General features: G+C 39.1%; 1 protein-coding gene and 1 pseudogene across 2 annotated transcripts in view; both read left to right on the top strand.

Moving 5' to 3' along the window:
• Positions 1–27,301, top strand: part of AP3M1 (adaptor-related protein complex 3, mu 1 subunit) — a 30,405-nt gene that overhangs the window by 992 nt on the left and 2,112 nt on the right. Inside the window, exons 2-7 of one of the 2 annotated variants that reach the window (XM_006887513.1) lie at positions 18,225–18,500; positions 19,179–19,188; positions 22,316–22,453; positions 23,376–23,461; positions 24,110–24,243; positions 24,943–25,150. In XM_006887513.1, coding sequence (XP_006887575.1) covers positions 18,228–18,500; positions 19,179–19,188; positions 22,316–22,453; positions 23,376–23,461; positions 24,110–24,243; positions 24,943–25,150 — 849 coding nt within the window. In that variant the 5' untranslated portion in view covers positions 18,225–18,227. Of the gene's footprint in view, positions 1–18,224; positions 18,501–19,178; positions 19,351–22,315; positions 22,454–23,375; positions 23,462–24,109; positions 24,244–24,942; positions 25,151–27,301 lie in introns of both variants that reach the window. The other variant, XM_006887512.1, reaches the window with a different exon arrangement.
• On the top strand, positions 13,144–13,901 carry LOC102850844 (annotated as a pseudogene).

The raw sequence follows: 27,301 nt of genomic DNA on the forward strand, positions 1-27,301 counted from the left end.
GAAGGTGACAGGGTGGGGAAAAACATTTTAGAGTTTGTTTATTTAAAAGACTACAAGACTTGGGATAATTTTTAGGTAGAAAACAAGTGATCAGTATAGCAAGATCAAAGATTGCAGAGATCCTGAAGGGGGATCAAGATTGTCAGTAGAGGGATTAACTTTTGGAAGAAAAAAGGACATTTTGCATTGAGATGGTAGGGAAATTGAAGTGTTGGCATGAATTAAGCATCACAGGAAGCTTGCATATATTCACGCAAGGGAAAGGTTAGTTTTTCTTACTGAACCTTAATGTTTTTATGTTTCTAATAACTGTAGTGCACTATTATTGGAGTATTTAATAGATTTTAAATAACCCAGTTATGAGATAGTGCAAGAGGCCTTCATAGAGAGGAGAGTTTTACACTCCCTACAGTCACCCCCTCAACCTTCTATGTAGAGAACAGTCCCTGAGAGGTGGAAGTGATTTGTACCCCACTCCTCACATAAAGGTTGAGGGTTCAAGCCCACTCTGCCACAGAGAAAAGGCTGGTGATCTGCATACTGCAGCCAAAAGCGCCTTTGGAGCTAATTTCTCTTTTGTCATACATAGGGTTGCCATAAATTGTAATCATGTTGACAAAAAAAAAATTGTAATCATGTTGACATCAACAAGCTTTGAAAACACAGAAAATAGAAGCTACCATTTTCCTATAATTAAACATACATACTTGTTCATGGTCCTCATTCATTCATCCATTCTCTCTCCTGAATTATCAGTCTGTAAACCCTTTTGTAATTTAGACCTTCCCTTCATCATTTCAAAATATTTTTCCTTCATATTATGAATTATTCCAATTTTTTGTTCTCATCCTCTTTATTATTATTATTCATGGTTTATTTACAAAATTTGAATCCATTCTTTTCCAGAACAGTCTTCCAATTTCCCTCACATTGTTTTTCTAAAACAGATTCTTCCAATTTCCCTTACCACCTCCATCCATCAAATTGTACAACCCTAACCCTCTCCCCCTACATATCTTCATCCCTCTACTTACATTCTCCCCCCTCCTTATACTCATTCTACAATATTTGTTTTATACAGTATTTGTCCTTATGGGACTGAGTATCCTCTTTAAATTCTGGAACCTATCATTTGCTCTCCCTGTATCTGTTTTTCCCATTCCTTGCTATTCTTAGCCACTGTACTCTGCCTTTTATTGCTAGCATCCCACTTAATTATGCTGACCAAGATCAACCAGAGTCCAGTTTATGAAAAATTGCTTCTTGCAGGTGAAAAAAAAAATCACTTTATATAGAAAGCACAGATACCTGTATGGGGCATAACAGATGTGATATTAAGACATTATAGTGGGGACCTTATCTTAACCAAGAACATCTACAAAGGAACAGACTAAAAGCCTTAAAACTAAAAAGAAAAAGACATTGTAGTGGATAATTTTGAAGGCAGAGGTTCTAAAAAGGCTTTTTCAGGAGGCAATAATAAAAAGAAATTTGAGAAACTGTTATATCAATAGAATTTTCCGTTTTCTTAGAGGTCGACCCCTTCGTACCATTTAATATTGTTTATCAATCCATTTTCCTATATTACACAACACACTCTTAGTTACTGAAACCCATCAGAACTACTTTTTTTTTACCCCTTTTGCCTCTTTAGTCACATCTTCTCACGTTTTAGGTCTGCTTCCTTGACTCACTCACTACTCAAAGATTGGATTGCCTTCCACGAAGTATCTTGTTACAGGGTACATTGTGTCTCTGTTGCTTCATCATCTTCATTATAATTCTCATGAACAGAAAAACTCCATTACTCTCAAATCTACCTCTGAACTAGGGTCTCTCCAAAGCATCAGATTTGGGTATACAGTGTTGGTGTGTACCATCAAGTCAGAACTGACCCATAGCTGACCTTCCATTGAGTTTTCATAGGCAGTAAACATGGAAAGAGAGTGCCCACCTTTCTCCCATAGTGGATTTGAATTACATACCTTTATATTGGCAATACAATTCCTTACCGGTAAGACATGAGAGCTCTCTATAGATATACAGTTGTTGTTGTTACTGTAGTGGTTGTTCTTTTTGTTATGTGCCATCGAGTCGCCTGCAACTCATAGCAACCCTGTGTACAATAGCCCTAAAACCTGCTCTATCCCTTGCCAGTCTATTGTCTCCAACACACCCATCCCCATTACCCCAGTGACGGAATCAATTCATCTCATCAAGGGTCTTTCTCTCCTGCGAAGTCCCTCCATCCTCCCAAGCATGACGTCCCTCTCCAAGGACTGGTGCCTCCTTGCAACATGTCCAAAGTATGTCAGACAAAGGTTCAGAATCCTTGGCTCCAAGGAGCAGCCTGGTTTAACACTCTCCAGGACAAACTTGTTTGTTCTCTAGCAGTCCATGGTCTATTCAATACTCTTCTTCAGCACCAAAGCTCAAAGGCATCAATTCTCCTGTCATCCCTAGTCATTGTCCAGCTCTCTGATGCATAGCAAGTAATGGCAAAGACCATGGCCTGTACCAGGCAGACCTTAGTCTCCAGACTGACATTGTTGCTCCTCAGTACCTTGGAGAGGTCTCTGACAACAGACTTTCCCAATGCGATTCATCTGTTAATTTCCTGGTTGCTGGTACCAAGAGTGTTGATTGTAGAGCCAAACAAACTGAAGCTGTCAACAATCTCAGTCTCTTCACCGTCTATCATGATGCTGTCAATTGGCCCAGTGGATATACAGTAGTCACTTGAAAATATTAAACTGTCTTAGAATTGAGGAAGATAATACAGGACTAGAACTAAATGCCGTATCTGCTCCATCCTCAGTTTCTACATAAACCTAAATGTTTTGTGGTTTGGTTTTTGGTTTTGGTTTTTTTTTCCTTTCCATTTTCTCCATTATTAAAAGTTCTGGTGGCATAGTCCACAGAGAGTTGTTCTGCAGACTCACCTGTAGCACCCCTCTGGCAGTTTGACTCTACCAGCAGCTTCCTGAGGGAAAGTTGAATAGTCGTTTTCGGTGCTATTTGTTCTTGTTGTCATTTGTTCATGTGCCATTGAATTGCCTGTGAATAATAGTGATGCTGTGTAGAGTAGCTCTAAAGCCTGTCCTTTCTGAGCCATTCTCACCTATCCCAGTTACTGTGTCAATCTATCTCATCTGGGGTCTTCCCCTCCTAATCTGTCCCTCTGCCCTTCCAGGCATGATATCCTTCAAGAACTGATCCCTTCTGGCCATAACCCAGAGTATGTGAGACGGAGTCTCAAAATCCTTGCCTCCAAGGAGAAACTTGGTTTCACCCTCTCCTGTTTTTTTTGTTTTGTTTTTTTTTTGGTATGTACAGTACTCCTCTCCAACTCAGAGGTATCAATTCTTTCATTTTTATTCATTTTCCAGCTCTCTGATGCATAGCAAGTAACTGCATGGCCCAGATCAGTCGCCCCTTAGTCCCTAGCCTGACAGCATTACTCTTTAGCACACTTGAAAGGACTCTAACAGCAGACTTCCCTAATGCAACTTGTCTTTTGATTTCCTGACTGTTGGTGCCAAGAGTGTTGATTGGGGATCCAAGTAACCTGAAATTGTTCAAATCCCTTCTCCATCTATCATGGGCCAGTGGTGAGAATCTTTTATTTTCTTGATGGTGAGTTTCAGTGCATATTGAAGACTACAGTACTTGAACTTCTGCAGCAAATGCTTTAAGTCCTCCTCAATTTCTACAGGCAAGGTTGTGTTACCTGCATAATGCAGGTTATTGAGTCTTCCTCCTGTCCTCATGCCACATTCCTCCTCATAAAGCCCATCCTTCCGAATGATCTGTTCTGCATACAGATTTAAAAGATAAGGAGACAGGACTCCTTTTCTGATTTTGAACCATGCAGGGTTTCCTTTCTCTGTTCTGACTGCTGCTTCCTGATCCAAGTATAGGTTTCATATGAGTACGATCAAATGTACTGGGATTTTTATTCTTCTCAAGGTTAGCCACAATTTGTTGTTATCTACATAGTCAGATGTCTTTGCATAGTCAATGAAACACAGACATTTCTTTGGTACTCTTTGCTTTCAGCTATCTGAAGTTAGTGATAATGTCTCCAGTGCCACAGCCTCTTCTAAGCCAAGTTCATTTTTCTTAGAGTTCTCTGTTAATGTACTGTTCTAGTCATTTTTTAATAATCTTCAGAATTTTGCTTGCATGTGATGTTAGTGATATTGTTCGATAATTTCCATACTCTATTTGACCCCGGTTTTTTTTGGAGTGGAAATAAATATGGATCTCTTCCAGTCAGTTGGCCAAGTAGTTGTTCTCCAGATTTCTTGACACAACCTTGTGAGCATGTTCAGGGCAGCATCTGTTTGTTGAAATGTGTCAATTAGAATTCCATCAATTCCTGTGGCTTTGTTTTTTGCCAATTCCTTCAGAGCAGCTTGAACACCCTCCTTTATCACCATTACCTGTTGATCACACATTGTTTCATGAATTTCTTCTGTATCAGCCAGTTCTTCTTGTGTGGGTGCTATATACAGCTTCCCAAAACTCTGGAGGGTCAGCTCTGAGTATGTTCCCATTCAGTGGCAATGAGTGAGTTAGTGGCTGTCAGCCCCCTAGTGTAGATATAGATCACTGTCATCATTCCTCTCCCAGCTTGTAATAAAATAGCTGGTTTCCCTATTATCCAGTTCCATAGTACATTTAGTGTAATCTTTCTGCAGATTTAAATGCTCACCACAGCATTTTACTGCAGGGCTAGTTGCTTAGGTCCAAATAACAAATGTCCAGTGGCATAGTCTGTCGGAAGTTGTGCTGCTAATCCAAAGATGGTGCAAATCTGCCAGTAGCTCCCAATGAGCAAAATGTGCAGTCTCCTCCCCTGTGATTTTTAGTCTTAGAAACCTGCTATATGATCAGCTATGAGTTAGTTCTGACTGCACAGCAATGAGTTTGAATGTATAACAAATATCAGGAAACTCTGGTGATGCAACCTATTGGGAGTAGCCCTGCTAACCAAATTCCAGACCTCTCCACAAATTGCTCTGAGGGAGAAAAATAGGTAATCTCCCTGTGATTAGCCTTGGAAACCCACTGGAGGGTTAGCTCTAAGTCAGTTTACTGCCAACTGCATGGCAGTGAGTGAGTGAAACATATCACAGTGAATAGCTTTAACAAATCTATGTTCTTAAAATTTTGGAAATTAGACAAGTCCAAATTCAGGATGCACGGCACTAGGAATATCTCTCTGTTGATAAATCTAGATTAAGATCCTTATTGCTTTTGAGTTTTATATAGTTTGGCATCTATAGTTTTCCCTTGTTCACTTGCTTGCTTCATCCCTTTTATCTCAAAAGAGATTGATTTAAGATACATCCTGCACAAATGCTGCATTTCCAAATGGGTTAGAATCACAGGCAGAGAGATTAGAATTTTTTTTTTAATTTATTTTACTTCATTATTTTTTGTGTGTACCATCAAATCAGATCTGACTGGTACAGGAGGAGATTGTTCCTCCTTCTCCAGCAGAGCACCTGGTGGATTTGAACTGTGCACCTCTGAGACTGTAGTTGCAGCTTCTTGCCACTAGGCCACCAGAGCTCGCCGAGATTATAATTTTTAATACAAATTTTGAGGGATAACAAACTTGCAAACTCTGAATACTCATTGCTATCGAGTTGATTCTGACTCAGTGACTCTACAGGACAGAGTAGAATCACCCCATAGGGTGGCCAAGACTGTACGCTTTCTTCCATATCTATCTTCTAGGGTACAGTGGTTATGTGGTTTTCTCACTGAAGGATTGTAGGTTTATATTTTCCTCTGTAGGGAAAGTTGTGATAGTCCACATCCTTAAAGATACAGTCTTGTATAGGGCAGTTCTGCATAAAACATGCAGAATGACTTTGCAGGATGACTTTACAGAATGACTGGTGGTGAGTATAAAGCTTACCCAGAAAATTGATTAACATAAAGTAGTAAGTTCACCTGGTCAAAGGATAATTAGCTTTTCAAATATGGGCACATTTACACTGCGGCAAATAGTATGTAATTGTGTGTGTGTGTGTATACACGTGTGTACCATTACATTGGATCCAACTGGTACAAACGGAGATTGCCCCTACTTTTCCAACAGAGCATCTAGTGGATTCAGACCACACAACTTCAGGATTGCAGCACAGCTTCTTGCCACTAGGCCACCAAAGCTCCCTGTATGTAATTATTTGTCAGATATACTAGATCCAGATCATAGATTGAAGATACTAGCTCTCTTTTTCTATTATAAGAGGTTAAAGTGGGTTTTTAAACTATGTTTTACTGTGAATCATGAGAATTATACTGTCATTTCAGCAGTAAGGATTTTTTCACGAGTTTAAGAATATAATTTGAATGCTGGAACAAAAATAAACAGACAACAGAAGTCTCATGCTTCAAAAATAAGCATTCCCCCCACCCCCACCCCCAGGACTGATTATAGAACCCTGATAGTTTAGTCAAGGGCTGAGATACTAATGAAAAACTTGGTGCTTGGAAACTACACAGTGGCTACACAGGAGAAACATCTGACAGCATCTTTACTTAAGGTGTTGGTGGTGGTTAGGTGCTGCCAAATTCACTGTGACTACAGTGAACCTATGTACCATAGCTCTGAAGCCTGTCCTGCTCTGAACCAGTCTCCCTGATTCCAACACACCAACAACCCCTATTGCCCCAGTTACTGTATCAAGCCACCTCATCCAAAGGTCTTCCTCTCCTGTGCTGACCCTCCACCCTTCCACTCTTCTGAGATTACATCCATGAAAACTCTATAGTGCACTTCTGCTGTCACATAGGGTCACTGTGATTCAAACGGAGTTGATAGTAGGTAAAAACCACAACATTATGGCAAAGGGATAACACAGATTCATGTGAACTATACTTAGTTTAAGATCACTAGTCTAAGAAAATAATCTGTCAGTTATTTTAAATGTAATTTTTAGTTTGAATAATTTACTGAACTTTCTTAACAAGGAAACTAGATATATGAAGGCATACCCTTCAACTTTTCCTCTTAAATCTTCAATACAAGTAGTACTTTTCATCTGCACTGTTCAAAGCAGGAGCCAATAGTCATATGCAGTTATTTTAACTAATTAAAATTTAAAATGCAGTTCCTTAGTTGCCCTATATATTTCAAGTGCATAATAGCCATAAGGGAGCTGCTGCAAAGCTCTGGGGCGCAGTGGGTTTCACTGATTACTGTGCTTACTGAAATAGATAGCTGCACTTCATAGTTCAGAAATATGTTTTAAGAAAAGCTGTCATAATAAAATCATTGCTGTTCTTCTTACTGGATCTGCCTGTTTCAATAATTTTTTTTAAAAAACATAACAGCCTAAGTTAGAATAGGAAAGTCCTGTATAGCAAACCCATACATTCAAGTGATGCTCAACTACTTTGATATCCACAAATAAATAGAAGATTAATAGAAAGCAAACCTACCAAGCAAAGCATTTGACTGTATAAACTGGAAAAATTTTAACAGGTCCCCAAGACCCAGGTGTCGGTTTATTTGTTTGGTCCTGAAAAGATGGTATAGAAAAATAGAAATCCTTTTTTGTTATGATTATCCCTAACAGATAGGAACTCTTTACTGTTATGGCCTTTATACTCTATAATATGGTTATTACTAGCATTATTTGAGAGTCTTTGAGGTTAATGTGTTCCAGGTTGTTGTTGTTGTTGTTATTATATGCCATTGAGTCACCTGTGACTCATAGCAACCCTATGTACAACAGCCCTAAGCCTTGCCCTATCCTGTCGCAATCTCACTGTCTGACACACCTACCCCCATCACCCTAGTCACTGAATCAATCTATCTCATTGAAGGTCTTTTTCTTAGTGTATGGTATATTCAGTACTCTTCTCCAGCACCACAGCTCTAAGATATCAATTCACCTTCTATCATCCCTAGTCATTGTCCAGCTCTCTGATGCATAGCAAGTGATTGCAAAGACCATGCCATGTATCAAGCACACCTTAGTCTCCAAACTGACATTGTTGCTCTTCAGCATTTTAGAGAGATCTCTAACCACAGACTTTCCCTTCACAATACGTCTTTTAATCTCCTGGCTGCTGGTGCTGAATGTGTTCCAGGCAGGAAGGGTAAATCATCACCAGACAATTTTTCATTATCTCTTGCTTTCATAAAACAAATGACTGAATTTCATCTTAAAAAAAAAAAACAAAACACAAAACCCCTGCTCAGGTTGATGTCATTGTTTTCTGTTTCAACAGAATTAAATGACTCACTTCTGAAAATCTTTTCTTTCCCTTCTTTCATTGGAATTTGTCTTCATGAACATAAACTGATTTTACAGATTGTAATCTTGTACTATTTAGCAAACAAACTACTATGTTAGGATTGGGCCCTTTGTCTAAACACCTGCTACTGATAATATCCATACCAAAGAAAGGACAATTCTGTGTATTCAACTTCGTACCATTTTACATCCCTAATAGTAATGGATTGGGGTTCCTATTTATTTGCTTTTACACTTTCATGAAAAATCAATTGGATGTATTTGTGTAAATCTGTATCTGGGCTTTCTACTCCATTAAACTGGTGTCTGTCCCTCCATTAATAGAACATCTTATTACTGATTACTGTTGATTTTGCTCTTTTTAAAGAACTCTTGGTTTTGTACTTTGCAATTTAAAAAAATTGTTTTCAGGGAGCTCTGGTGGCCTAGTGGCAAGAAGCTGCACTGCAATCCCAGAGGTAAACAGTTTGAATCCACCAAAAGCTGTGCTGGAGAAAAAGGGGCAATCTCCTCCTGTACCAGTCAGATCTGATTTGATAGTACACACATACAGAATTGTTTTTATGATTTTAGTTTCTTTCCTTACCACATAAATCTTATATTTTTTTTTTAAATCTTGCTGGGATTTTGCTAGAAATTGTCAAACCTATATTTTGAGTCTTCTAATTCACAAACATGAAATACCTATTTATCTATCATGTCTATTTTCTTTTTAATTTTTTAAAAATTTTATTATTTTGTGTGTGGCACCATGCACTATTTGTCCTTTTGTGACTGAGATCATTCACTCAGCATAATGTTCTCCAGGGTCACTCATTTTGAATAATATTGCATGAGTTCCTAGTTTTTCAATGCAGTGTAGTATTCCATTGTGTGAATATACCACAGCTTCTCTATCCATTCATTTGTTGATGGGCACTTGGGTTGTTTCCAACTCCTTGCTATTGTGAACAAAGCCGCAATAAACATGGGTGTGCATGGTCTTATCATTTCTTTAAGGGGCATCAAATGGTTTTCTGCAAACCTGTCCATGTTTTCTTAGGTTTATACCTATTGTATTTTTTTGAGCAGTTGTAAATGGTATAATTAATGTATCCATCTGTTCTTTGCTATTAATGAAGTACAGCACTGATTTTTTTACTATCTAAAAAAGGAACATGTTAAAATAATTGGACTTTTTTTCTCCTCATCCCTGTATGGTAAGGAAAATAATTTTGGAAAAAAAAAACTTAATTGGCACTCAGAAGACCCACTTAATAATACTTAGCAGCATGATGAGATCTCAGAAATCATTGTTAGCAAAAATGGAGGGTGACTTCCTCATTACATACCTGCCAAACTACTGAGACTTTGGCCCAGCCTCGTTAACACAGAACATTAACCATCACAGTCACTTATCCTCTAGGCTTACACCTTGGCCTTTATTATTGCCAGCTGTACATTATTAATGCAAAAAATAGTCAGAATGTAGACTTTTTAATGTTGGATAATGAGATAGGGTGGCTCTTTGGAGGCAAGGATTCTGAGGCTTCGTCTAACATACTTTGGACATGTTGTAAGAAGAGACCGGTCCTTGGAGAAAGGACATCATGCTGGGGAGGTTGGAGGGACAGCGCAGGAGGGGAAGGCCCTCTTTGAGGTGGATTGATTCGGTGACTGGGGTTATTGGGATGGGAGTGTCAGAGACAGTGCCATTGGCACAAGACAGAGCAGTGTTTAGGGCTGTTGTGCATAGGGTCGCTATGAGTTGCAAGCGACTCGACGGCACATAACAACAACAACAAGGAGATAGTCTTTAAGTGAAGATTATTTTTATGTGTTGCTATGTGTTATTGAGTCAGCACTGACATATCAAAAGTTTTTTCATAGACAATATCACACAGGACGAGAAAACTGCCCATTTCTCTCCTTCAGAACAAACTGGTGGATTTTAACCACTACAGCTAGATGTATATACTGGATCAAAATATATTTTAAAAGAACAACAGAAATCATTGCAGCAGTTTAGAAGACCACCCTACTCACCATCCTGCCTTCGCTTATCTCTACTAAACAAGATTAGTTTTTCTTGTTCTAGAACTTCATATAAATATGAATAGCATTATTCATATTTTATATTGGAATCATATAGTGTGAATAAAGTTTTATTTTTTCAATATTTGTAAGATTCATCAATGCTGAAGCAAATCAGAGTTTGTTCCTTTTTAGCGCTTACTAGCATATTTATATATGTACTAATTTTTTTAATTTAATTGTACTATGCATGGTTCAAAATTGGGAAGGGTGTGCGCCAGGGATGTGTCCTGTCTCCATACCTTTTCAACCTGTATGCAGAACAGATTATCTGGGAGGCTGGTCTCTGAGGAGGAATGTTGGGTCAGGATTGGTGGAAGATCTATCAACAATCTGTGATATTCAGATGACACAACCCTGCTTGCAGAAAGTGAGGAGGACCTGAAGCACATGCTGCAGAGGGTCAAGGACTGCAGCCTACAATATGGATTGAGGCTCAATATCAAGAAGACAAAGATTCTCACCCCCTGGGCCAAATGACAGCATCAGGATGGATGGTGAAGAGATTGAGATGTTCCACAGCTTTCATTTGCTTGGCTCCACAGTCAACACTCTTGGCCCCAGTAGCCAGGAAATTAAAAGGCGTATTGCCATGGGAAAGTCTGCTGTTAGGGACCTCTCCAAAGTACTTAAGAGCAATGGTGTCTGTCTGGAGACTAAGGTGTGTCTGATACAGTACAGCATACACTTGTTATGCATCAGAGAGCTGGACAATGACTAAGGAGGATAGAAGGAGAATTGATGCCTTTGAGCTGTGGTGCTGGAGAAGAGTATTGAGGGTACCATGAACTGCTAGGAAAACAAACAGATTCATCCAGGAAAGGGTCAAACCGGGCAGCTCCATGGAGGCAAGGATTCCGAGGCGCCATCTAACATACTTTGGACATGTTGTAAGGAGAGACCGGTCTGTAGAGAGGGACATCATGCTTGGTAGGGTGGAGGGACAGTGCAGGAGGGGAGGGCCCTCTGTGAGGTGGATTGATTCAGTGACTGGGGCAATCGGGATGGGTGTATCAGAGATGTTGCGATTGGCACAGGACAGAGCGGAGTTTAGGGCTGTTGTACATAGGGCCGCTATGAGTCACAAGCAACTCGATGGCATGTAACAACAACAACATTAACAAATACTCTTGTTTCAGTATTTTTTTTATTTTATTATTTTTGTGTGAGTGTACCATCAAATCAGATCTGACTGGTACAGGAGGAGATTGTCCCTCCTTCCGCGGCAGAGCATCTGGTGGATTCTAACCGTGTGCCTCTGGGATTGTAGTTGCAGCTCCTTACCACTAGGCCACCAGAGCTCCCCTGTATTTTTATTATTGTACATATTCTGTGCATATTTTAAATACTCAGCAAACTAAGAATAAAAGGAAAATTTGGACATATGATAAAGACCATCTTAGACAAAAACCACAGCTAATCTCATATTCAGTAGTCAAAGTCTGAAAATTTTCCCCCTATCATCAGGAACCACTGCTTTTGAATATTGTACTGGAAGTTCTAGTCAGAGCAGTTAGGCAAGAAAAAGAAACAAGATGTGTCTTGTTATAAGCAACAGAGATGATTTCACAAAATGATTTGTTGCTTATTTGACCTAGAAAACACCACAAAATCATGCAAATCAAGAGCTTCCAACCACTGGGTCTATTTAAGAACACTCTTGCAACTACCCAGAACATTGTTGTACACCATCAAGTAAGAACCAGCCCATAGCTGATCTTCCGGCAGGTTTTCAAAGACAGTAAATTGCACAGGAGCAGATTGTCCATCCATCCATCTTTCACAGAGCAGCTGTGAATTCTAATCCCTTTGGGATTACAGTGCTGTTTCTTACCACTAGGCCACCAGAGCAGGCCAACAAGTGTCTGAAAGATGTCACTTTGCAGATGCATTGTGTGCCATTTCTGTGTTAGAGTTAGTAGGCCTTCTGAGGCCAAAGAGTGGTCTTAGAGTCAGTAGTGGCCCCAGAAGAAGGCTGATTTTTTTTTCTGTACATATTTAAAAATGCAGATTATTGACATTAAGATTTAGATATAGATAGATCCTCTGGTATCAAGCACATCCAGATAAGCAAAGCTCCCAATAAGCACTGCTGCACATAGAGAGCTTATGGTCACATGAACTCTTTGTGCCATGTTGAGATGATCCTTACCAAAAGAAAAATTTATTCCTAAATCAGAAGAGGAAATTTCACAGAAGAAAAAATATCCCGGGGGGGGGGGGACATAGAAAAGCATTTGAGTAAATTCAGCATAAACTAAAATGCAAATAAAAAAACACCAAAAAAGCTTCCGCCGAGCGGCGCGGGAGACCGGACGGCTGGCAACATGGCTTTAGGTCAGTGAGGCCTGCTGACACCATCACCACCTGGCACGACGTCTCACGACCCCAGATTAGGGCTCTGTGCCCATCATCAGATGAACCAGGCAGGTTTTCTATCAGATGCCCCAGCATAATGATACTGAAAACATTGTTTCCTGCATATAAAGTACGAGATAACTTGGTTAGAAACAAGTGGCTGGTGTTTAAAACTGAGGATTGTCATAATTATTTAACCTAAGTCCTGTCTTTTTTTTTTTTTACTTTATTATTTTTATGCTGGTACCGTCAAATCAGATCTGACTGGTACAGGAGGAAATTGTCCCTCCTTTTCCGGCAGAGCATCTGGTGGATTCGAACCGTGTACCTTTGAGATTGCAGTACAGCTTCTTTCCACTAGGCCACCAAAGCTCCCCTGCCTAAGTCCTGTCTTGATAACCTCATTCTGGGTTCTACCAAATCTACAACCATGAACATTTTGCTGGTTTTTGACTTTGACAGTACAGTTATAGATGACAGTACTGACACCTCCATTGTAAAGTGTGCACCCGCGAAAAAGCTTCCTGTTCAGCTGGAAAATTCTTACCAAAAAGGATTTTGGACAGAATTTATGGGCAGAGTCTTTAAGTATCTGGGAGAAAAAGGCATAAGAGATGAAAAGAGCAGTGACATCAAGACCTTTTACTCCAGGAATGGTGGAGCTTTTAAGCTTTATAAGAAAGCATAAGGATAAATTTGATTATATCATTATTTCAGATTCACACTCCATATTCATAGTTTGGGTTTTACAGGCGGCCAATTTCCGTGATGTGTTTGATAAAATATTTACAAATCCAGCAGCTTTTGATAGCAATGGACATCTCATTGTGCAATGTTATCACACTCATTTTTGTTCGAAGTGCCCAAACAATCTTTGCAAAAAAGCCGTTTTGGTACAATTTCTAGGTAATCAGCTACAACAGGGAGTCAAGTATGCACGGATTGTTTATATAGGTGATGGTAGAAATAATTTCTGTCCAGTAACCTTTTTTTTTTCCATTTTCATAATGAATTTTAACCAATAACCTTTTTAAAGAAGAGTGATTTTGCCATGCCACGAGACGGGTGTTCCTTGCAGAAGATTCTCTCCAAACCACCTCAGACTTGTGATCCTGTGCTGTGGCTGTGGTAGTTTGGTCTTCAGGTCTTGAGATAATTTCTCACTTACAATTTCTAATAAAAGAGTAATCTCCCAACCATTTAAAAAAAAAAAAACACCAAAAAAGAAAAGACATCTAGATCAGAAATGATGTTAGACTTTGCCCATGACAGATATCCTGTATGTGTAAATATTAACACTTCTATAAGAATGCCCTTGTGTCAGAATCAACTCATAGCTGACCCTCCTCTGGGTTTCTGAGGCTATCAACCTCACAGGAGATGACCCATCTTTCTCCTGAGGAGCTCCTGGTGTTTTTGAACAGAGAGGCATGGCCTTAGGGTTAGCAGTGCAGCTTGCTAAGGACTCTGCCACCAGAACTCCCTAAGAAAGTTGCTAGAGATAACATATCCATCAAAGTTGCAAAATACACAATAACCAGCTGTGTTTCTATATATCAGCAATGAGCAATCTTAAAAGAATATTGTTGTTATGTACTGTCAAGTTGGAATTGACCCATAGCTGACCTTCCAGCAGGTTTTTCAGAGGCAATAAATCACATGGGAGGAGACTACCCATCTTTCTTTTATGGAACAGCTAGTGGATTTGAACCTCACGCCTATATAATTTATAATAAACCCACTGCCACTGAGTCAGTTCCAACTCATAGCATCTGTTGTTGTTGTTATGTGCCATCAAGTCACCTACCACTCAGAGTGACCCTAAGTACAACAACTCTGAAGCCTGCCCTGTCCTGAGCCAGTCTCACTGACTCTGACACACCTACCCCCATATCCCAGTTACTGTGTATCCATCTCATCCAGGGTCTTCCTCTCATGACTGTCCATGCTTCCAAGTATGATGTCCTCCAAGGACTGGTTCCTCTGCACCTATACTGAGGAATAAATTTAACCAGAGAGATTAAAGACTTGTCCACAGAAGACTAGAAAACATGACTCACAGAAATTAAAGTCTTAACAAGTAACCCACTACACCCCCAGAACTTTTAGTTAATAGTATTAAACCATTAGAATATTTTCTAAATCTGATGGTTATTTGACTCTGGGGAAGCTGGACAAAAGGTTTATAAACACTGTGGACTATGTTTTCAACTCCTCTGTAGTTATAAAATTGAGACTAAAAAGATGAATAGTCTTGGCAAACTTATCAAAAGTGATTTGGGCCACAGACATATAGGCTGTATGTAGGATTTGGAATTCTCTTATTTTCTCCCCAAGTCTGCCCTTCCTTAAGCTCGTAACAGAGTCTTGTTAATTGTACCTTTCTAGTACCATTGGAATGGGAGTCCTCTAACTTTGTCCTTTATGTTCCCTAACCGCACAACCCCAGGATTGCTTTGGCTATTCTGGATCTCTTCCATCACCATAAGAATTTTAGAATCAGCCCTTCAGATATCACCAAAAACCGTAGGGATTTGGGTTGCATTGATTTGAAGATCAGTTTGGGGCATATTGCCATTTTAACACTGTTCAATTTCTCTATCTTGCAACTATGGGATATCTTTCCACTTTTTATATTTTTCATTCAGTGAAGTTTTTAATGTCCAATGTGCAATTCTTGTATTTTTTTGTTACATTTGTTCTCAGATACATTGTTCTTTTAGGTGATATAAATGAAGTTATTTTCTTAATTTTATTTTCAGATTATTTCTACTGGATTGTAGTTGTTTTTGTTATGTGCCATCGAGTTGTTTGCGACTCATAGTGACCCTATGTACAAGAGCTCTAAACGCTATTCTATCCTGTTCCAACCTAGCCATCTCAAACGCACTTAATTCCCATCGCTCCAGTCACAGAATCAATCCATCTCATCGAAGGTCTTCCTCTCCTTTGCCGCCCCTCCACTCTGCCAAACATGATGTCACTCTCCAAGGACCAGTCCCTCCTTGCAGCATGCCCAAAGTATGTCAGACGAAGCTTCAGAATCCTTGACTCCAAGGAGCATTCCAGTTTCATCTTCTCCAGGGCAAACCTGTTTGTTCTTCTAGCAGTCCATGGTATATTCAACATTCTTCTCCAGCACCACAGCTCAAAGGCATCAATTCTCTATCAGCCCTATTCACTGTCCAACTCTCTGATGCATAGCATATAATTGCGAAGACTATAGCCCAGATCAGGCGCACCTTAGTCTCCAGCCTGACATCATTGTTCTTCAGTACTCTTGCGAGGTCCCTCCAGCCGACTTTCCCAGTGCAATTTGTCTCTTGATTTCCTGGCTGCTGTTATCGAGAGTGTTGATTGTGGAGCCAAGCAAACTAAAGCTGTTAACTCAATCTCTTCACCATCCATACTGATGCTGCCAATTGGCCCAGTGGTGAGAATCTTTGTTTTCTTGATGTTGAGCTTCAATCCATATAAGAGGCTGCAGTCCTTGACTTTCTGCAGCAAGCACTTCAGGTCCTCCTCAGTTTCAGCAAGTAGGGTTGTGTCATCTGCATAACACAGGTTGTTGATGACTCTTCCACCAATCCTGATGCCACATTCCTCTTCGTACAGCCCAGCGTCTTGGATGATCTGTTCTGCATACAGATTGAAAAGGTTTGGAGACAGAATACATCTCTGACGGATCCCCTTCTTGATTTTGAACCGTGTAGTGTCTCCTTGCTCTGTTCTGATGACTGCCTCTTGGTCCAAGTGTAGGTTTCGCATTAGCACAATCAAATGTTCTGGGATTTCCATTCTTCTTAGAGTCAGCCACAGCTTGTTGTGATCCACACAGTCAAAAGCCTTTGCATAGTCAATGAAGCACAGATAGATATTCTTCTGGTATTCTTTGCTTTCTGCCAAGATCCATCTAACATTAGCTATAACATCCCTAGTGTCATGACTTCTTCTAAATCCAGCCTGCACATCTGGCAGTTCTCTGTTGACATATTATTCCAAACGTTTTTGGATAATTTTCAGCACAGTCTTGCTTGCATGTGATATTAATGATATAGTTCGATAATTTCCACACTCTGTTGGGTCACCTTTCTTTGGAATGGGAACAAATATCGAACTTTTCCAGTTAGTTGGCCAGCTGGCTATCCTCCAGATTTCTTGGTTCAACTTAGTGAGCACATCCAGGGCAGTGTCTGTTTGTTGAAATATGTCAGTTGGGTATGCCGTCAACTCCTGGAGCCTTGTTTTTTGCCAGTTCCTTTAGAGCAACTTGAACGTCCTCCTTCATCACCATAGGCTCTTACTCATATGTCATTTCACGAAATTCTTCTGTGTCAGCCAATTCCTTCTGATACAGTGACTCTGTGTATTCCTTCTGTCTTCTTTTGATACTTACTGGATCATTTAACATTCTACCCAAAGTATCCTTAAGTATTGCCACCCATGGCTTGAATTTGTTTTTCAACTCCTTCAGCTTAAGAAATGCTGAGTGGTGAGCTCTGGTGTCCTAGTGGCAAGAAGCTGCACTGCAATCCCAGAGATGTGAGGTTTGAATCCACCAGATGCTCGGCTGAAGAAGGACGGACAATCTCTTCCTGTACCTGTCAGATCTGATTTGAACACACACACACACACACACACACACACACAGAAACGCTGAGCGAGTTTGGCCCTTTTGATTTTCTGGCTCCAGCTCTCTGCACATTTCATTATAGTATCATTCTTTGTCATCCTGGGCTGCCTTTTGAAATTTTCTGTTTAGCTCTTTGATTTCTTGGTTTCTTGCTTTAGCTTTGGCTTTTCGGTGCTCTAATGCAATCTTCAGTCTCATCTGACATCCATCTTGGACTTTTCTTCTTTTTCAGCCTTTGTAATGATTTTTTGCATTCTTATTCTTCATGGATGATTTTCTTGATGTCCTCCCAGAGCTCGTTTGGCCTCCACTCATTGGTGCTCAAGGCCTCAAACCTATTCCTGAGATAGTTTTGAAATTCGAGTGGGACTTAAGATCAAATTTTGGTTCCCATAGACTTGATTTAATTTTCCTCAACTTCAGCTTGAACTTGCATTATGAGTAGTTGGTGGTCTCTCCCTCAGTCAGCACCCGGCCTGGTTTTCACTGCTGATATTGAGCTTCTCTACCAAGTCTTTCCACAAATGTCATCTATTTGATTCCTGTGCATGCCTACAATTAATTTTTTAGATTCATTTTGTGTCCTGCATCTTCCTTAACTCATCTGCTAGCCCTATAATTTTTTTCTTTGATTCCTTGAGATTTGCTCCATGTATGTGATCATACCACTTAAAAATGAAGATACTTTTACTTTCTCCTTTCCTGTCAGGGTCCTTTTTTCATTGGCTTGCCTAATTGTCCTGGCTGAAATATTTAATTGTACATGTAGAAACTATTGAATTGGTACATGTTTTACTGTGTATATTCTCAACAATAACAATGTTTAAAGGAAAAACCCTTTATATATGTAATAAAATATAAATTCTTTCTCCCTACAGAAAATGATCCACAGTCTATTTCTCATAAACTGCTCCGGTGACATATTCTTAGAGAAGCATTGGAAGAGTGTTGTGAGCCAGTCTGTCTGTGATTATTTCTTTGAAGCTCAGGAGAAAGCTGCTGATGTTGAAAATGTACCCCCTGTCATTCCAACGCCTCACCACTACCTCATCAGTATCTACCGGGACAAGCTCTTCTTTGTGTCTGTCATACAGACAGAAGTGCCACCTCTATTTGTAATTGAGTTCCTACATCGAGTTGCTGACACATTTCAGGTCCAATATTCATCACACCTTTCAAACTTAAATTTTGTTAGATTGGGGTGGAAAGTGGATTATATGGTCACATGCTTTAGTTACTGTGTTTTTGATGTATAGTCTCTGCCTCTGTTTTTCATTTTAAATAAACATGAATTCAAAAGCCCTTTTCTCTAAAGCATGCATTGGATTCATATGGCATATGTACTTTTTACTGTTGTAGAAGAACTGAAAAATTTCCTGGTAACAGATGCTGTTTGTGTAAGCACATTCATGTCATCAGGAATTAGTGACCTCCACATACAGTTCTCTCTTTGGTCCCAAGCTGTTTTTAGTGGTCATTAATTATTTTGATATTTGGTTCTTTTCTGTTTTGTTTTGCTAAATGTACCAAGTAATTTAAAACCCATTTCTATTTTGAGACCGCTAGTCAATGAAGTTAATAGGTCACACATTCCTGTTTACTATCTAAATGTACTTTCTGGAATAATACTTAATGAAAATGCAACTCTTTATTTGGCTGAAAATAATTGAGGAATAATATATAGGGCTATTTAGGATTTTTCCCCATTTTATATATTTTCAGTATCTTAAACAGTGAGTTTTGCTAATCTAATTTTATCCTTCAGAACAAAAAGCATTTAGTAAGCCTTTCTTCATGCCTTCCCTTGTATAATATTATATACACTTCCTTAGGACTACTTTGGTGAGTGTTCAGAGGCTGCAATTAAGGATAATGTGGTCATAGTATATGAGCTCTTGGAAGAAATGTTAGATAATGGATTTCCACTAGCTACTGAATCCAACATTTTGAAAGAACTGATTAAACCACCAACAATTCTACGCTCTGTCGTCAACTCTATTACAGGTAAGATGGAAAGTATTCAGTTAGAATCTGAACAACTAAAAATTACTAAGTAATGCATTGCTCTTTATTATTATTACTCAGATAGTCCAGTTTGGGTGGAACTAAGTTATTGATAATATTAAAAGGGATTTGTATTTCTTCTTTTGCGAGAGACTAGGTCATTTTATAGAGGAAGATTTCTGCAAAATGTTATGTATCACTCCAACAATACTGTCTGCCACAGTAAACACCTCTCCAGTGCACTGGCCTAAAAAATATGGGAAGTACTCAGCTGATTTTTAGTCTCTATGCAAAACTAAGTGTCAAGAGATAGTCAGAGAGATCAGATAGAATTCTGGGCTCTTAAAATGCATACTTTGGGTAGGAAATCAGAAATAATTTTTAAAGGTAAGTAATGGTATGGTATTTTTAAATGCAAATCCATATTTCATAAGTTATAGGTAGTAACGTTGGGAAGTACATGTTATTTAAGCACAAAACCATAAAAATTAACAATCATCATAAAGGAAAAAAGGTCTAAAAACTTTACAATTTTATATCCATCTACAGATATATTTTATCTTTATTTTTGTCTTATGCTTTCTAACTTCCCAAATGAATATGCATTTACTAGTTAGAAAAGCTAATGGAGAATTAAAAAATATATTTATAAATGAGGTAAGATACTATAAATTCACAGGAATGGTTCCGTGCAAGGGTGACTATTCCTAAATTGAACTAAATGGGTGGTCCTACTAGGGTAGGATCATGAGAACCAGAATTTAGGAATAAAATAATTTAGAGCATTATTTATAGCTGGAGATAAGAGGAGAAAAACACATGAAATTAATTATACTCATGGAATGTTGTATTAATCAGTTTAATTGAAGCAAAGCCTATTTTAGATTTTATAGTGGACTGCTAGGAGAACAAACAGGTTAGTCCTGGAGAAGGTGAAGCCGAAATGCTCCTTGGAGTCAAGGATTCTGAAGCTTCATCTGACATACTTTGGGCACGCTGCAAGGAGAGACTGGTCCTTGGAGAGGGACATCATGTTTGGCAGAGTGGAGGGGCGGCGAAGGAGAGGAAGACCTTCGATGAGATGGATCAGTTCTGTGACTGGAGTGGCAGGAATGAGTGTGTTTAGATGAGATAGCTAGGTTGGCACAGGATAGAACAGCATTTAGAGCTTTTGTACATAGGGTCGCTATGAGTCGCAGTAGACTCGATGGCACATAACAACAAAAAACAGTGAGATAAAATTAAGATGGAAAGTTGAAATATAAAAGGTAAATATTTAGCTTTTATAATAAAGGCAGTAAAAACAGTCGTTTTAGACAGGAAGAAAACCTGATTAAAGAAGTGTCTAAAGCTTCTCGAAAGCATGAACACCAATCATAAGCTTACTACAAAACTATATAGTTTGTTTCCAACTATAGCATTATTAATATTTGTTTTAGTGATAGCAAAATAATTGACTTTCACCATTTTTCTGAACTTATTTTCTCTATTGGACGTGTATTAACTCTTTAAATGTACATTAAATGTTAAACTCAAGGATATGTTTTGGACCTCAGACTTACTGATGAATTTAACAAGAAATTAATCAGATTTTTTTTTATTTATTATTAATTTCAATGAAAATTTACAGAGACTTTGGATTTCCATTCATTCATTGTTGCACTTTTCTCCCCTCCCAACCCTCCCCCCGTACACAACCCTCTTGGAAAAGTAAAAGAAAAATTCTTTCATTGTTTTACAGTCCTTCCCCCCAGGTCCACTCCACTGTGCAGCCTTTGCTCTGGATTCCTGTCATGACAAAAATACCTAATCACATATGCCTTTTAAACAGTTTTCTCCCTCATCTGTTTCAATGCAGTATACGTTATTAAACCCATCTTTCTCAGTCTCCCCCCAACCCTGATGTCAGTCCTATTTTACAACAGTGGCACATGTAGTATTTGTCTTTTTTTGATTGAGATACTTCACTCAGCATAATGTCCTCCAGAGTCACCCATTTTAAATAATATTGCATGAGTTCCTTGTTTTTCAATGCAGCATAGTATTCCATTGTGTGAATATACCACAGCCTCTCTATCCATTTGTTTGTTAATGGGCACTTAGGTTGTTTCCAGCTCCTTGCTATTGTGAACAAAGGTGCGATAAACATGGGTGTGCATATATCTGCTTGGATGTCACTTAGGGTCTCTTTGGGGTATATTCCCGGTAGTAGAATTGCTGAGTCAAATGGTATCTCTGTTTGCAACTTTTTGAGAAATCGCCATACCTAGCCTTCCACCGTGGTTGCACCATTTTACACTTCCACCAACAGTGAATAAGGGTTCCAGTTTCTCCACAACCTCGCCAGCATTTGTTGCTTGCTGTTCTGATAAATTTTGCTATTCTAACTGGGGTGAGATGATATCTCATAGTTGTTTTGAAAATTAATCAGATATTGAACCTTAACCATATTACATCTGTCTGAGTGTGCTGACCTTAAAGTGGGAGAAAGCCAGAGTATGTTCCTTATTCTTTTACTCCACTGAGGCCTACTTGGCAGCGTCTCCAGCAGATTTAAGCTGAATCCCAAAGGTCCTAGTTATCACTCTGTATTCTCAGTGGAGACATTTTATCAACAGAAAGTTTTGAAACAACCAGCTTCTTTTTTCATCAGCAGCAGGATAAGATGATGATGTTTAGCTTTTGGAAGTGGGTTAAGTTACTGTTATACACAGGAAACAAAAGATAAGTTAATGAATTTAACTTAACTTGCCAGGTCAACAGAGGACTGCATAGCCTATTCCTGTCTTACAGAAATTTGATCATGTTGGTATGGATAATGTCACCATCAATTCTGAAAACCATCCACAACTTGAATAAAGTAAAATCCAAATAGCAAGGAAGCTGCTAACACATTCTTTTTTTTTCCTGTCAATGGCTTTTCTTATAAACATTTTATGTATTAACTTTTTCTTTTGGTTTGTAGGCAGCAGTAATGTTGGGGACACACTTCCCACTGGGCAGTTGTCCAACATCCCATGGCGCCGAGCAGGAGTAAAGTATACAAACAATGAAGCCTATTTTGATGTTGTTGAAGAAATAGATGCAATTATAGATAAATCAGGTAATTATGTGTATGATCTTATTTGGGGGAAAACAGTTCAGCTGACAGAAGCTGAATAGAAATTTGAAATCCTTTGGCAGTATGACATACAGAAAGGCATTCATTTTCCTATGATTTAAAATTCTGTTTATTTTGCCCAGAAGTTATATATATCATTTTCATAACCACTAGTTGAAATCTTCCAAACATCTGTAAGTGAGGTCTCATGCTTCTTGGCTGTGACCGAGTTGTTAGCACCCTGGCCATGTATGTATACATCCTGTCATTTATTAGTTACCGAAAGGAGCCTGGATGTATAATGGCCCAGCACTCAGCTGCTAACTTGATAGTTCTAACCCACCATTCAGTTCCACAGGAGAAAAGGCCTAGGGATCTGAATCCTGTAAATATTAGAGCCTAGAAAACCTGTCGGGCAATTCCACTCTGTCATATCTGTTACTGTATGTTGAAAATCTATACAAGGCTCTAAATCATATAACATCTTTTGCTCCCACTTCATTTAAAAACTTGTCCTTCTTATATTAAGTAACCTGCTCAAGGTCATACAGCATTTTGTGTTTGATGAATTATGAATTACTGCCAATAACTCTTCATTGCCCTTTCATTGTAACATTACATCTTTACAGATGTAATGACTCCTCTTTGTTCTTCAAATTCAGTACTAGCTGTCAGTCATTAAACTCTATGAAGACAAGTATTTCCTTAGAATTACTACATTTTAAAAGCTTAGGCCATGGCATTCAGCAAGTAAGTGTTCTAACTGCTCTTGGTGGATCCTCTGTCCACTGACCTGTTAATAAAGGTACAGAGTTTTCAGTAAGTCTGACACCCAAGGGGTATCTCCATTGCTCCAGATACAGTTATAACTCCAGTCAAGACCCCGATTCCATTGATCCTATCATCCTTTTGTTGCTTTCTGCAGGGTCTACAGTCTTTGCAGAAATTCAGGGGGTCATTGATGCTTGTATTAAATTGTCCGGAATGCCTGATCTTTCCCTTTCTTTTATGGTATGTTTTGCTCTCTTACTATATAACCTTTTACATGCCTATTGCATATGAAGCACTAAATGAAATTATAACTACTAAGACAAGTTTGCATCTCAGATTGCAAACTATTATCTCAGAAATATTCCTAGTATAATTGTCCAAGACAAAAGCCTGCATTATGAGCATTACCTTCATGTAAAGACTATAGAAAGCTCTTTGCCTCAGTATACTAAAAGTGGCTTAAATTGGCTGACTTAATTCTACAACTCTCCAGTAACATATTTAATGAGTAACTATTTGTAATCCATTCGTGTTTTGCATCAGTTTGGACTTGGCATGACACACTCTAAAGAACAATAGAGAATGAGCTTTGGTGCTTTTTCTGCCACTGATTTGAAGTGTAATAATCAGTACCTTAAACTCTTTGATCTTGGGGATTGTTTTTCCATTTATAAGTAGAAATATTACTTACCTTTTGCACCTCATAGTTAAATAAAATTCACATAAATTAGCATATAAAAAATGGTTCCAAACTGGAAAGGGCACAGTCATAACAAGCTTATGTGACTTAGTTTTCTTTGGGGAGTACATTTATTTGTCATAATGTCTGCATAAAGTTGCATATTTATTATACTCTGAATATGACTGTCTCATCCGATTCCCTGGCAGAACCCAAGACTTCTGGATGATGTCAGCTTCCACCCTTGCATCCGTTTCAAACGCTGGGAATCTGAAAGAGTTTTGTCATTTATCCCTCCAGATGGAAATTTCCGACTCATATCATATCGAGTCAGCTCACAAAAGTATGTTGATGCTGCAACCAGAATCCTTTATCCGTGTGCTGGGTCACCTTGCCCTGTTTCATCAGATAGTTGGGTACTTGAGCTCGTCTTTGTGCCCTTTAGCCGTGGCTTGCCAGGAGAACAAGGGAATACTGGTGAAAGTACATAGTCTAATCAGTACCCCTTGAATCTAAGAGTACAGAGTCTTAGTTTCAAAATCTTAGATTCTAAATGGGTCTGTATTGAAATCCAGAGCTGAGAGAAACATTTAGATTGTGCAGAACCATGAATCTGTGACATAATTAAACTGTGGCTTACAGTGGAAGACAGACCTACCTACAGTTCCCCAGGACATCTCCCAAATAACCAGCTTCAAGTCTCCTCTGCATTGAGTTAAATGATTGATTTTGTGTTTTCATGATTGGTCCAACTGACAATAGGAGAACATACTTGGGTAACATCAGAACAGGGAAAAGAATGATTTCTAACTTGACTTGTGTACTTGTAGCTCAGAAATCATTTTGTCTCCAGAAAAATTATACTACTGTGCTATACTGAGCTCCCTCTTGTGTAGCTGGTGAATCTGCAATTCAGGAGGTACAGGGTCCTACATGTGGATTTAAAAGACAGGGTACTGTAGACTCAGGTTTGCAGGACACCTCCAGAGCTATCTCACACTATTAATTGTATATTTTGGTGCTTTTGTGTCTTTCTTTTTAGTCTAGTGGCAATTCCAGTGTATGTGAAACATAACATCAGCTTTAAGGAAAACAGTTCTTGTGGCCGATTTGACATTACAATTGGACCAAAGCAGAACATGGGAAAAACTATTGAAGGAATCACAGTAACTGTTCACATGCCAAAAGTTGTACTGAACATGAACCTGACACCAACACAAGGCAGCTATACATTTGATCCAGTCACCAAGGTACAGCCACTTCAGATCAGGAGTGAGCAAGTGTTTCTGCAAATCTTTGTTTTGTGACTTTGGGGTGGAAAGCACAGGAAAGTCTTCTTTAAATCTAAACCAAATCAAATTGTCAAATCTGGAGATCACTGTGGAAGGAATCCTACACCCCACCTCCTTGAAAATAATCCTCCACGTAACCATTCGTAATGCAGGGACTCATACCACCACTAAATGAGAAAGAAAATATAAAAGTTTTTTAGAAAAGAAAAGCAGTAATTGGCTTTAAGAAGCTATCACTTTTATTGTTGTTCTGTACCCTGGAGTTGGCTTCAACTCATAACAATGAAACGCTGCCCGATCCTTTGCAATCGTCACAGTCCCATGATTGAAGCCACTATTGCAGTCGCTGTTGTCAGTCCCTCTTCATGAGGTTGGCTTCATTTTCACTGACAGTCTACGTTACTAAGCGTTGTATCTTTCTCCAAGGATTGGCTCCTCCTGGTAACATACTCAAAGTACATGAAGTAAACTCTCACCGTCCTGATGTCTAAGTTGTTGTCTGGCTGCACTTTCTCAAACACATTTATTTGTTCTCTTATGTGTGGAATAGTCCATATTCCTCACCATCACCACAATTCAAAGGCATTAATTCTTCACTTTTCTTTATCTGTTTTTCAACTTTTGCATGCATATGAGGCAACTGAAAATACTATGGCTTGGATTTAAAAGCTATCACAATGTTGTTGTTGTTGTTGTTGTTATGTGCCATCGAGTCGCTTGTGACTCATAGCAACCCTGTGTACAACAGCCCTAAACCCTTCTCTATTCCTGTGCCAATCTCACTGCCTCTGACACACCCATCCCGATTACCCCAGTCACTGAATCAGTCCACTTCATAAGAGGGTCTTCCCCTCCTGCGCCATCCCTCCACCCTCCCAAGCATAGGAGGATCTGTCCCTCCTTACAACATATCCAAAGTATGTCAGACAAAGCCCCAGAATCCTTGCCTCTAAGGAGCAGCCTGGTTTAACTCTCTCCAGGATGAATCTGTTTTCTTGGCAGTCCATGGTATATTCAGTACTCTTCTCCAGCACCACAGCTCAAAGGCATCAATTCTCCTTCTATCCTCCCTAGTCATTGTCCAACTCTGATGCATAACAAGTGATTGCAAAGACCATGGCCTATATCAGACGCACCTTAGTCTCCAGAGAGACACCATTGCTCTTCAGTACTTTGGAGAGGTCCCTAACAGCAGACTTTCCCATCGCAACATGTCTTTTAATTTCCTGGCTGCTGGTGCCGAGAGTGTTGACTGAGGAGCTAAGCAAACTAAAGCTGTTAACAATGTCAATCTCGTCACAATCCATCCTGATGCTGCCAATTGGTCCAGTGGTGAGAATCTGTCTTCTTAACATTAAGCCTCAATCAGTATTGGAGGCTGCAGTCCTTGACCCTCGGCAGTAAGCACTTCAGGTCCTCCTCAGTTTCAGCAAGGAGAGTTCTGTCATCTGCATAATAATCATTCTTAATTTTTCTATGGAAAGTTACCAATAAAACCTCATGTATAAGACAATTTCATACTATTTCAGTCTTTGTTGAGAAAGCAGATTTTCTAATCCTGTGTTAAGTGCCTAATGGAGATTTTTTGGACAGCTATAAAAGATTATTTTCCTTTGCCATCCTGGTGTATTAAAAATATTATTCTTTCCAATAGCAGAGCCATTGAATTGCTTGCTAAATTAAAAGACTAATCTTTGAGTAAAATCATAGCCTCTTACAGAAAAACTATCTAAACCCTAAAAATTTGAATAGTCTCCCCAGAGATCAAACAGGGCTGAGAGGTGAAGAGGATGCTCCAGGCCTTTTAATAGTGTCACCATCTGTTACTGAGTTTTCACACTTACCGTTAATCATTTGAATAAAGGGTTCTCTCGCTAAAAATATTTTTTAAGAACCACTGATCTAAGCCGTTCTTCTAAATATAACATTAAAACCAGAGTAGAGAAACTAATGGTGGTGGGATAATGGAGGGAAAGTTTCAGCCTTGGGTTCAGATGTCATCCGTCTCTAGGTCACACAATACCAGGGAGACCTTGAGCCAGTCTTTTGGTATCCATGGGCCTTAGTTTCTCTTTTGTAAGAAAACAAACTCTACCTCACCGATTTCTG

The sequence above is a fragment of the Elephantulus edwardii genome, unplaced genomic scaffold (genome assembly GCF_000299155.1).
Source record: "Elephantulus edwardii isolate Elephantulus edwardi_28Jun2011 unplaced genomic scaffold, EleEdw1.0 scaffold00058, whole genome shotgun sequence".
NCBI lineage: Eukaryota > Metazoa > Chordata > Mammalia > Macroscelidea > Macroscelididae > Elephantulus > Elephantulus edwardii.